Raw genomic sequence first — 12,822 nt, forward strand, 5'->3', positions numbered from 1 at the left:
TCCTCACCTGAGAGCCCTTCACCTCCTCCAGCAGACTGACACACACACACACACACACACACACACACACACACACACACACACACAGTTACAGCTGTTCAAAGGCTGTTTGCTTGTATTCGTGTCAGTGTTGATGTCGTACTTGCACATAAACTCTACATTGGACTCTGATGTGTCGCTCCGTACCTGCCACCTACTGGTCAGCCAGTGTAAGTGCACAAAACATTTCTTCAAACCAAGATGGAAAAAATACGTTTAAAAAAATGAAGTTCAAAAATCTTTTTTCATCCCTAAAGATGAATAAAAATACTAAAGAAAGAATCCTGATTGATGTCGTCATAATTCATGCATGAAAGGGTTAAAAACTATTAAACAAACAAACAAACACGTGAATATTTTGGAACATTTCGACTTCGAAGAGCAGAAAGAGAAAGAACAGAAAGTTATATTGTGTAAAAGTGGTTTTGTCCTGAAGTGTCAGAGTGGAGACTAAACTGTTGCAGGTCTGAGGAGCTTCTGTCCACAGACGTCAGATCATGTTTGATAAACGGAGTTTAAAGTGAGATCCAGCTGAGAGGACGCGTCTACCTGTTGAAGGTCACCGTGCAGCTCTTCCAGTGCTCCAGCTCGGCCGACGGCCCGGCGTCGTCGGCCTCTTTCCTCATCTGCTCGCTCTCCGTCAGCACCTGCTTGATTTGATTGGTCCACAGGGTCAACGCCTCCTCCAGACGCTCCACCAGCTCACTGTTATTGGCTGAGAGCGAAACACACGAGTTCCTCTGAACACACGTGAACACGGACTCATTATTTCAAAGAAGCCATCATCTCCGGTCAGATGCTTCCTTCAGCTTCCACAGATAAACTGGTTTGATTTACCTGAGAGCTGATTTTTAAAGCTTTAAATGATGTTTCCTGTATTTCCAACAGTCTTATTGTTTGTGTGAGATGTGAACAGCTTGAGCTTCATACCTGCTGCTCTGTAGTCTGCAGGGCTGCTCAGCTGGCTGATGGCGTCAGGAAGCTCCACGTGCTGCAGCTGGAACTTTCTCTCCATGTTCAGTCGGGCTGAGCTCAGATTACTGACGAACTGATCCACCGAGGACAGGAAGGACCGGACGTGTGGACACGAGGCGCCGTCCTGCACAGAGCCCCACGACTGGGCACAGGGTCAAAGGTCAGCAATAACAACAAAGGTTAATGTGTTTCCTGTTTCACCTTTTACCTTATTCACAGCCAAAAGCATCAGGAGGAGCACTGCACACAAATAAGACTTTTCATGGATCATTATGTAACAGCTGCCCTACAGTCAAACCCCACAAAGAGAAACCAGCAGCTACAGATAAGCCCAAGGTGTGGCCTCCAGTAACACTGTGAGGAACCTTGGAGTCATGTTTGACCAGGACATGTCCTTCAACGCACATATTAAACGAATATGTAAGACTGCTTTCTTCCATTTGTGCAACATCTCTAAAGTTACGTAACCCGGGTTAAAAAGATGCATAAATAGTAAAATAAGAGTGAAGTCTTAGAATATAAATATCAAAGAGTTCATTTATTTACATTTTCTTGTTTATTAAAAAGATCAAAGTTCATGTCAACTGATTAAAAACATGTTTGCATTGTTTAGAATAAGTTATCTTTGTTTTATTGTGAATTGCTTGTGAGAACTGTAATCTCCTACGGGGATATGGTCTGTGAAGGTAACACAGGGTGGAGAAGGAAAAAGAGAGCGCGAGGAGAGAGGGCGGTGGCGCGTGAGTTACACGGAGCATCCGGAGAAGTTAGCTTGTTTTTATCTACTAGTAGTAAGTGTGTTGTGACTTTTCGGACAGATAAGTCAGTGTCGGTAAGCTAGTGACACAACACGTAAAGTTTCAGCGTGAGTCTGGACTGTGTGCTTTGTTTCTTGCTGCCGTGCACGCATTGAGTTAAAGTGAGGCTAACCCAGCCGTTCGCTAATAAGGACTACTGTAGGCTGCTGTTTCGCTAAAGTTGTGGAGCCTAACAGGCTGCAGAGGATCGTTAGCGAACTGGATAACGACGGACACACCCCAGATAGTCACTCAGAGTACCTCTGGCAACGTGGGAAGCTAAAACAGGTAGCTTGTGGAGCAGGTGGAGATCACGGACCTTCCTCATCTTTGTGCTGCTGCATTCAGAGCGGAGTGTTTCTGAAGGAGCTGAAGACAACCTGTTGCCTGGATTAATCTGGTAGGAATTGCACGTTTCACAAGGTACTGAGTTTATTTATTTATGTTTTGCTCGTTGAGTGAAGAACTTCCGGTTGGGAGATCTTTTGGATTTACACTGGAGCAACACAGGCCTGCAGCGTAGGGTTTATCTCTGCCGGCTTTAGGTTTAGTTTGGGACTATAATTGTTTTATCACTGGTGGTTTACACTGTATGTGTGGAGATCCTGTGTACAGTGGGTAAATTGCTGTGTGCGTTTTTTGGTTTTATTAGTTTGTTTTCATTGTTTGGTAAATTAAAGGAGGGTTGCAAGGCTCTACTTTACATGGTGTATGACATGATTTACTGCACTATAGACACTAGTGTTCATTTCTGCGTGTAGTGCTACTGTTAAGGAATAAGCTTCATTGATCCCAGAAACAAGAGATTAATTTAAAAAATATCGTACGAGAGTACACTAGGAAAAGAACCCAAAGCCCATTTATTTAATGGTATTGAGTAAATGAGGGCTACAGTTAGAAATATCCTGTCTCAGAGTGACGCTGAAAAACTAGTTCATGCATTTATTACTTCCAGGCTGGACGACTGTGATTCATTATTATCAGGAAGTCCTAAAAACTCGCTGAAAAGCCTTCAGCTGATCCAAAATGCTGCAGCAAGAGTCCTGACAGGGACTAGAAACAGCAGATTTCTCCTACACTAGCTTCTCTTCACAGGATTGACCCCTCATGGCTGCCCCTCCCTCCCCTTTCTTTGCTTTCAGTCTCTTCCTGTTTAAAGAGAGTTCTTCCTTCCCACCATCAACAAAGTCTTCATATATGGCGTCATGTGATCACTGGAAGCTTAAAACATCTCCCTTCTTGTGCTCAGTGAAAGCCTGAATGGATGGAGGTGTTTTACCTGCTGCGACCTGAGAGCAGGTAACATGATGTGAGTCAGCAGAGTTTCCAGACTGTTCAGGACGCCGCCGGCGCCGCTGCAGTCCAACACGCCAAAGTTCACTTCCTGGAAACATCAGGTTGCACCAGAAGATTAGAATGATTGGCTGCATCCACGTCACAGTCAACCAATGAGGTCTGTGCAGTTTGTTAAAGTTGCAGGTGAGGAGGTGACCCAGACCAGTTACTGACCTGCTGCACGTTAGCGGTGGTTATGGCCTTCTCAGTGGTTCTCAGGAAGAACAGACATTTCCCCAGTAAAGGCTGGAAACACAGAACATGATGGAGTTCAGGTTCCTTTAACGTGACGCAGACAGAGCACTTCCTCTGCACTCTGTCACCAGAGTTCACCATGCAAAGGAAAACCTTTCATGGGCTTTAAAGACGGGGAGAGCTCTGCAGGCTGCTCGTTACCAGTGATGGGAGTAACGGCGCTACTTTTTTCAGTAACGAGTAATCTAATTACTACTCCTATCGCTACAACGCCGTTACAGTTACTAACAAGAAAATATGGTCTGTTACTATGTTTCAGCAAACAGACGGTTGAAGCTGTGTTCAGCTTACAGCAGCTTATATCAGCTGCAGGAAGTAGCTGTAAGTAATCTGGGCGCTGCAGCTTTAAGCAGCTGTGCTCCCGCAGACAGACCATCACTTTTTGGCACAACAGCTGGAGCTCAGGGGGCAAAACAATGGCACGAGTGCTGCTGTTTGACTGAGGAAGAATAAAGGAGTCGTGGTCAATCACATGACCACTTACAGACAAAGCAACAAGGTGACATATACCAGTTTATAAACTGTGTTGATGGGCCAGTAAAACCAGAGTCATGATAAACAATATAAACGTGTTTGTTCCTCAATAGTTTCATGTTGACTGTCTGAGGACAGCAGCGAGACCTCTCTGCTTATGAGCTGCTGTCAGACCTGCAGCTATCAGGCTGTCATCTTCTCCTTTATACTGGACACAAATGATTATTTTGGAGTCGCACAAATAATTTGTGGCGTCTTATTGAAGAACAGCTGATTGTTCTGGAAATAGTTTAATGGTTATTAAAAAAAGGTAAATGGCTGCAAATAACTTTGTTGTTTGTAAAACTTGTGCATAATTTTCACATTTATATTTAAAGTTATGAAAATGATTCGTTCAACATGTTCGTGGTTGTTACAGTAAAAATAACTTTTTATGTTTTCTGTCTGATTTTAGATCAGTTGTGTTAACACAGTTTGTCAAAATGAAAACATACGTGTAGATTCAGACACGTGAGGTTGTGCTGAAAACAATGAGACCCAACAAGGCAAAGTAAATAGTTTTTAAAGGTAAATGTGGAGGAAACATCAGCAGCTGTCACGGCTGGGGCAGCAGTCGTGCGGTGGAATGAACGAGGACCCGAGATGCAGACGGCGGTGGAGATGCGAGTGGAGATTTATTTACAGTGACAATAACAAAGGTGAGGAAAGAAGCGAACATCAAGCTAAACTGGGACAAACTAACAGACAAAGCAGGAAACATGAGGGCAGCAGGGAAACACAGAGATGACACGAAGAAGGCAGAGAGACGTGGAGACACACAGAGTCATGCAGACACACACTATAAATACACAGCAGGTAATGAGGGGATGACACACAGGAGGGGAGCACAGCTGAACCACAAGACGACACACAAACCTTCAAAGTAAAACAGGAAACACACAGACTGTTTTCCAACACAAGGACAGGAACAGAGCACAGAGGACAGACACAGGCAGGGCTGAGGAAACACGAAGCACTAAACATAAGAACCAAACCCTAAGAACTAACACAAACTCAGAATAAACAGCAAACACAAGATGAAACCAAAAGGAAACACAAAACGCTGCGACCCAGGACCCTGACAAAAGGAGTTCACGATGGCCGATTATACCCTGGAGCCCAGAGGCTACTTTTAAAGTAACACAATAGTTACTTTTCCTAGTAATTAATTACATCTACAACCTTGTAGCTCAGTTACTAAGTTACTTTTTTGAAGAAGTAATTAGTAACTATAATTAATGACTTAATGAATGTTTAATGACTGTTTGAAAGTAACTGGCCCAGCACTGGATATGAGCGAGTTTCCCAGCTGATGCAAACTGGGAAGCTTCTCCTGTTTGAAGTGGATCTATTCAGCTTTTATTTCCTGATCATTTGAAGCATCAACAACGTTTCTAAAAACAAGCAGCAGTTTGTCATCATTCATAAACTCTGACGTCACAGGAGTGTTTTTATTCCTGTGCCATGTTTGAACGTTTCTGCATATCAGAGCTGCCAACACGGCACCGACTCAGGCTGGAACTGACTTTAAATGCTTCATCATTCATGATCCTGTTAAAACCACATCCAGGGGAAGTGTTATTAGCATGTAGCCTGTAGCTCATGTTGCTGCTCCTCCATGTTTGTAGTCCTTTTTTCTGTGAATAAGTGTTTGTGGAGCTCCTCAGACTTTGGCCTCTCGACCTCCTGATGTTCAGCCTGCAGCTGTCAGTCATCCAGTGTTTGCTCAAAGACTTTAATCACCTCGTTAACCAAACAAAGCAGCACAGTTTGATCCATGGAAACACAAACACGCTCAGGCTCATCATCTCTGAACAGGACAATGATGAATCGTAGGCTCGGGATTGTTTGGAGCTTAAAGAGAAATCAGATACATCAGAACACAAAAACCCCGAGAGGTGGATCAATGTGACGTCACACAGCTCTGAGTCCTCGAGTCTGATCCAGGCTCGTGCTTTAAGACATGTTTCTGTGTAACAGCTCAGGTGTGTTCAGGACATTTGATTGGAAGAAGCCGTCTGTGGATAAATGCTGCTCTCCACCTCAGCTGTCAGGTTTACCCAGAGAACGGCCGTCCTGACTTCCAGCAGCCCCACGGTCCTCGTTTCTAATAAACTGGCATCACTGAAACGAACTGTCTGCCTCGCTGTTCAATAATCTGCTCTTTGCCAATTTCCCAGCAGAACCTTCCACTCATATCAGCATTTTTCTGTGATTCTCACATTAACGAAGCATAAAAAGCTGAAGCCAACCTCAGAGTTCCCCGTAGTGAGGAAGAGTTTCCTCTGAGCCACAGCTGAGTTTGATGCGTCCACAAAGGAAGACTGACGGGAGGACAGACTCTGGGAGAAAGGCAGATATAAAAAGATATGAATACAAAGTACGGTGCAACAACCAGCAGATTATGAAGAGCGGTCAGACCTTCATGTGTCCGTCATTGAAATGTGGTCAAAGTTACCTGTTTGACATCCTGATAGAAGAAAATCAGCTTCTTGGATCCGTTTGCAGCAAAGAATTCATGGATCAGACTGAACTGGAAGAATCAGACATTAATGACTCAAAGGTTCAACTCTGAGGAAGGATCACGTCTCTGAACTTACTCTGTCATCAGAGACGATGGCGTCTTCCACCGCCGCCTCCTCCAGGCTGCCGGCGTCTGCCAGCCTGCTCATCAGGTATTTATGTCGGGCATCCAGAGCTGCCCGCCGTTCCTCCTTCACGGCTCTCGCCTGTTTGGCTACTTCTCTCCTCGCCTCATTGGACAGCAGCATCGTCCTTTTACCAGACACCTGGAGAAACATCAGCTCAGTCTACAGACGCAGAGACCAGTGAGAGCCAAACATCTGCAGGTTTCTGAGGACCACGTTTGACCCTGACTGGAGCATCGATTCTGAGTGTGACTGCCTAAACTGAGCTCCTGCCCCCCCTCCACTGAGACGTTCTCCTGTGATGTGTCATGGGGGGAAGTGTTCCTCACGGTTGGACTCGTGAGAAGTTCAGTCAGTTTATTCAAACTTTAAAACATTTTCAGTGTCTGGATTTCAGCAGAAACAAATGTGAACACAGCACTTTCTGATTGAGTATAAAGGATGAAAGAGTCAGTGATCAGTAACATTGTTGCTGCCTGATGCTGTTGTAGAGCTGTCTGTGGATCCTCACCTTCCTGGAAGCCTTCCCTGGATCGCTCAGATATCATTAACTTGTTTGTGTTCAGTAGGATCAGGTGTTGTGGATGCAGGTCGTAGCTGTGTGAGGCCTGTACAGTCAGCGCTGTGTGAGCGCTGTGTAACGTTAGCTTACACTTCTTTCTGTTGTTATCATCCTTCAGGTTAATGTTGTTGTCATTATGCATCACAGGAAGTGTGGGTGGCTGTTAGCCTCACAGCTCATGGAGAGTTGCTGCTGCTCTGCCTCCTTGTTGATGTTTCTGCTCTTTGTGTTACTTTGTGTTACTTTGTGTCGTGGCTGAAACAAAGTGAGTCCATGTTACTAACTGTAGTCGTCTCTCTGTCTCATGCACAGCTGAATGAAAGTATTTTTATACTTTGTGTAATCTGTTGGGTCTTTGAGGCCTTTTTAAACAGCATATGAGCCACATGTATGTGTGTATATGAAAGGTTGTTTGTAATACATCAAACTGTTGCTTATTCTAGAGCTGCTGCTGTGCCTGATTGGTCGACTCGCTCTAAACTGAAGGTTGATTCTTTTGTTTTTTTACATGTTGTCAATAAACCAACTTCTTTCTGATCTGAACGGCGTCTCTGACGTGTCACAGGCCTGTCAGCTTTCTTGGTGCTTGGTACAGTTTTGAGCTTCATGCTCTGGCTGTTGTTGGGTTTTCCTCTCTCATATTAAAGCTTTTGTCCTACATTTGGCTCTAAAGTCTAATTCTAATCCCAGCACTGTGTCTGGGTGTGTGATGGTTGTTTCCTGCTCTTTCTCATGAAACAGTCACAACATTCTCAGTCCAACTTTCACTCTTTGCTGCGTTTGCTGCAGCTGCAGTGAGCATGGTGCCGTTTGCCTTTAAGAAAGTTGTGCACAAAGGCTTTTTCTCTAGCAGACAGCTGTGTGGCTAAAAGTCAGATCATTTTTTACCACCTCAGTCACACTGGACTGAAACAAGAGTGAAACTAGGAAGAATCAGTTTGTCCAGTGACTGATTTTCTTCATATTCACAAACTGATTCTAAGTAGTTGCATCAGCTAATCACCCGGACACTGAGCGTCCAACACGCTCCCTGAAGGAAACGATTACATCCTCCAAACAATCCCAATCTGTCTCTGAATAACTGGAATTTATCAATGCAGACACGTTGCCAACATGATGAAGTCAGTCTGAGTCGCATCTCTTTGGCGAACTTAACTCAAGTGGTTGCCGACTATTCTGGTTCTATTGCCATATAACAGCAGGGCTGCTGAGCACCTCTGTCACTCTGCACTTATGTTCCCAGGTCTCTTTTGTGGAGGAATTTTCCAGGAATTCCTGGGACCAGCTTTCCATGAGAGACCCGATCAGGAGCGCCTGTCCTGGACAGTCACAGGCCCACATGTAGCTTTAGATCACACGTGTGCACTTCCTGTGGTCACTGCTGGAACTCTAGACTCACCGAGGGGCCAGTGGTTGGTGAGGCAGCAGCAGCTGAAGTCATGTGACTAATGGCTCTCAGGTTCTGTCCTCCTATTGGCCGGTGTCCTTCACCTGTCACACCTGGTCCAGAAAGAGTGAGAATGTTCAGAGCTTTAATGGAAAAGAATATTATTACATATAAAAGGCCTGTAACAAGTATTGTAGAGTTAATCAGGATGAAGTCCATCATGAAGACTTCAGAGTGCTTCAGACAGTCGGTGTTTCATCCACAGAGCCTCCAGCCTGCATATCAAAGGATCCTGAGGAACGACAGTGAACCCGAGTTCCCCTCATTACATTCATGTGTATGACTGTGAGGAAAAGGTGATTGTATGAACGTGTGTGAGCGAGTGAATGAGGCTTGTATCAGAGTGGAGATAATGTCAGCGGCACAAGCTGGACGCTGCAGGTGTCACATGTGAATCTGTGCATCAGTGTCTGCACCTTTGTGGAGGTGAAGCTCAGGAGGTTTGGATTTGTTCAAAGCTCTGTCTGCTCCATCTTTCTTTCCCTCAGGCCTCTCCAGGTCAGGAAGGAGGTCCTGTTCTCCTTCTCCCTCCTGGACTTCTGGATCCAGGGAAGGATCAAAGTCTCTCAGCCCAGCATCAGAGCTTCTGGCTGGGGGAGGACTGGAAGTTTCAGCTGGAGGCTGAGAGCCTGGATCTGCCATCTGAGTCACAATTCAAATATTCTCAGTAATTTTTAAAGCTCATTCATTTGGACCGAGTGTGGGACAGCAGCACATCTGTACTGCTTCAGCTGGACCTCTAACAGCACTTTGTAAATGTTGGACTGTTTGATCTTTCAGCTGCTTCATGAAGCTGCAGATCTTTTCATTGGGTAACAGTTCTGACTGCAGCATGCGCTGCTCTTAAACCTGCAGCTATAGTTGTGCATTAATAACCGTCACAGATGTCCAGGTTACCCCTGCTGTGCGCTCTGATGCACATGTGCTGAACTCCTTTATTCACACAGCCACGTGTTTCTCACCTGCTACCAATGAAAGCTGCTAGTTTTTAAATAAGAAGAGATTTTACACAAAGCTTTTTCTCTTTTTAATGTTTAATATAAACATTTCATTTCAATAATTTCCTTTTTTGACTGATGGTGTCATCTTTCTGTGAAACTGTGCTGCCATCATCTATCATAAGACCACAGATAAAGATAAATGTGGTGTTAATAAAGCTCCCAAATAAAAACAAGACTCAGTAATAATAATGAGACGATGTTTCATCAGATCAGAAACCAGCAGGGTTATAATACCTGTGCTGACTCACCTGTGTGTGTCTGTCTGAGGACGAGTCTCTGATACTCTGGGACCAACCAGTGAAGTCAGACTAACAGTGGAAACAGGAAGTGAATGAAAGTTTGACTGTCTCCATGGTAACCCAGGCTGGGGGATTGTGTGTGTTTCTTAGTGACTCTGCAACCAAACACACAACAAAGCTGCCTCCTCTGTGGGTGTTAATTCATTTATTTCAGCCACTGAAATCATTTACAATGATGTCGAAGATTCAAAAAGACATAAAAATACACAGTATATATATTTATATATATGTATACCTCACCCTCACCTTCACTACAGAGTCCTCTCCCCACTCTCCTGCCTCCCTCGCTTCCCCCCCTTCCTGACACCATGACACCCCTCTCCTCCAATCCCTCTCTCAGCAGCAAGACATCTCCCCCCCTCCCCTCCTCCCAAACATCTCCCAGTGTCACAGTGGATCAGGTCAGGAGGCAACTGAGGAAGCTTCGCCCCAGAAAGGCAGCAGGCCCAGACAAGGTGTGTCCTAGGATGCTTAAGGCGTGTGCTGCTGAACTTGGGGAGCCGCTACAACGAGTCTTCAACCTCAGTCTGCGACTGGGGAGAGTGCCCGCCCTATGGAAGACATCCTGCATCGTCCCGGTCCCCAAAAAGAACCGGCCCAATGAGCTGAATGACTTCCGACCGGTGGCACTGACGTCACATCTTATGAAGACTCTAGAGCGGCTCTTCCTCAACCTCCTCCGACCACAGGTACAACATGCCCAGGACCCACTACAGTTTGCATACAAGGTGGGTGTCGGAGTGGAGGATGCCATCCTGTACCTCCTACACAGAGCCCACTCACACCTGGATGGGGGAAAAGGCGCGGTCAGGATCCTGTTTCTTGACTTTTCCAGTGCCTTTAATACCATCCGGCCCTGTATGCTTCAAGAAAAACTGAACAGGATGGAGGTGGACCCCTGCCTGGTGGCTTGGATCTCCGACTACCTCACCGACAGACCACAGTACGTCAGGCTGAAGGACATCACGTCTGACACTGTGGTCAGCAGCACAGGAGCACCACAGGGAACTGTGCTGTCCCCTCTTCTCTTCACCCTGTACACCTCTGACTTCTGCTACAACTCTGAATTATGCCACATTCAGAAGTTTGCAGACGACACGGCCATCATGGGGTGTATCTGGGATGATCAGGAAGAGGAGTACAGAAGTCTGGTGAGGAACTTTGTCGCATGGAGTCACACAAACCACCTGCAACTCAACACCTCAAAGACTAAGGAACTGGTTGTGGACTTCGGGAGGTCCAGAGAAGGTCCACTGCCAGTTCAGATAGAGGGGGAGGAGGTGGAGGTGGTCAACAAGTACAAGTACCTCGGGCTGTGGGTGGACAATAAACTGGACTGGTCATGCAACACAGAGCACCTGTATAAAAAAGCCCAAAGCCGACTGTACTTCCTCAGGAGGCTGAGGTCTTTTAACATCTGCAGGAAGCTCCTGAGGATGTTTTACCAGTCGGTGGTTGCTGGAGTACTTTTCTATGCTGTGGTGTGCTGGGGGAGCAGCACAGCAAAGAGGGACTCATCCAGGCTGGAGAAACTGATCAGGAGGGCTAGCTCTGTGGTCGGCATGAAGCTGGACACTCTGGTGACAGTGGCAGAGAAAAGGACATTAAAGAAACTGATGGACATTATGGACAATGCTGGGCATCCTCTGCACACGGCCATAAACAACCAGAAGAGTCTGTTCAGTGACAGGTTGCTTCTCCCCAAGACAAGAACTAACAGACTTAAAAACTCCTTTGTCCCACACGCCATCAGACTGTTTAACTCCTCTCTGGAGGGGAGAGGGAGGGGAGACAGGAGGACAAAGGAGGGGGGAACAACTAAGCTGTAGTGCCTCTTCACCTCACTGTACAATACCTTGTGCAATACTTTTTGTAAATAGTCAACAGTGCAATAGACTCAATACTTGAAATGTGCAATTCACTTGTATTTTTATTTTTTATTCCTATTTATTCTATTTATCCCCTTCGTATATTTTATTTATATTTGTCTCTGTATTTATATGTGTGTGTGTGTGTGTGTGTGTGTGTATGTGTATGTATATATATATATATATATATATATATATATATATATATATATATAACAGTTCTGTAACTGTAACTTCGGTCGTTGCTGTGCTTTTTTTGGAAGTCGAATTTCCCAGAGGAACCCACCCGAGGGATTAATAAAGTTCTATCTTATCTTATCTTATCTTATGTATACAAATAAAATACTGAAAAAGGTCAAACAACAACATTTTTAAGTTATCTAAGTGACTTACAGTGGGGCAAAAAAGTATTTAGTCAGCCACCGATTGTGCAAGTTCCCCCACCTAAAATGATGACAGAGGTCAGTAATTTGCACCAGAGGTACACTTCAACTGTGAGAGACAGAATGTGAAAAAAAATCCATGAATCCACATGGTAGGATTTGTAAAGAATTTATTGGTAAATCAGGGTGGAAAATAAGTATTTGGTCAATAACAAAAATACAACTCAATACTTTGTAACATAACCTTTGTTGGCAATAACAGAGGTCAAACGTTTACTATAGGTCTTTACCAGGTTTGCACACACAGTGGCTGGTATTTTGGCCCATTCCTCCATGCAGATCTTCTCGAGAGCAGTGATGTTTTGGGGCTGTCGCCGAGCAACACGGACTTTCAACTCCCGCCACAGATTTTCTATGGGGTTGAGGTCTGGAGACTGGCTAGGCCACTCCAGGACTTTCAAATGCTTCTTACGGAGCCACTCCTTTGTTGCCCGGGCGGTGTGTTTTGGATCATTGTCATGTTGGAAGACCCAGCCTCGTTTCATCTTCAAAGTTCTCACTGATGGAAGGAGGTTTTGGCTCAAAATCTCACGATACATGGCCCCATTCATTCTGTCCTCAACACGGATCAGTCGTCCTGTCCCCTTGGCAGAAAAACAGCCCCATAGCATGATGTTTCCACCCCCATGCTTCACAGTAG

At 45.2% G+C, this 12,822-nt stretch overlaps 1 protein-coding gene across 1 annotated transcript in view; it reads right to left on the minus strand.

Annotated features, from left to right (window-relative positions):
- Positions 1-12,270, minus strand: part of dnah5l (dynein, axonemal, heavy chain 5 like) — a 59,928-nt gene extending 47,658 nt beyond the window's left edge. The window contains exons 1-12 of the mRNA XM_082546868.1: positions 12,075-12,270; positions 9,821-10,106; positions 8,988-9,213; positions 8,524-8,624; positions 6,515-6,703; positions 6,373-6,447; positions 6,167-6,256; positions 3,321-3,392; positions 3,091-3,195; positions 970-1,156; positions 589-754; positions 1-35 (exon numbers count right to left, since the gene is read on the minus strand). The exon at positions 1-35 is cut by the window's left edge and continues 59 nt beyond it. Of these exons, the coding sequence (XP_082402994.1) occupies positions 1-35; positions 589-754; positions 970-1,156; positions 3,091-3,195; positions 3,321-3,392; positions 6,167-6,256; positions 6,373-6,447; positions 6,515-6,703; positions 8,524-8,624; positions 8,988-9,213 (1,246 nt within the window). The 5' untranslated portion in view covers positions 9,821-10,106; positions 12,075-12,270. The remainder of the gene's footprint in view (positions 36-588; positions 755-969; positions 1,157-3,090; positions 3,196-3,320; positions 3,393-6,166; positions 6,257-6,372; positions 6,448-6,514; positions 6,704-8,523; positions 8,625-8,987; positions 9,214-9,820; positions 10,107-12,074) is intronic.
- Between the last annotated feature and the right edge of the window lie 552 nt (positions 12,271-12,822).

This window comes from Aulonocara stuartgranti, assembly GCF_965226115.1.
Source record: "Aulonocara stuartgranti genome assembly, chromosome: 9".
NCBI lineage: Eukaryota > Metazoa > Chordata > Actinopteri > Cichliformes > Cichlidae > Aulonocara > Aulonocara stuartgranti.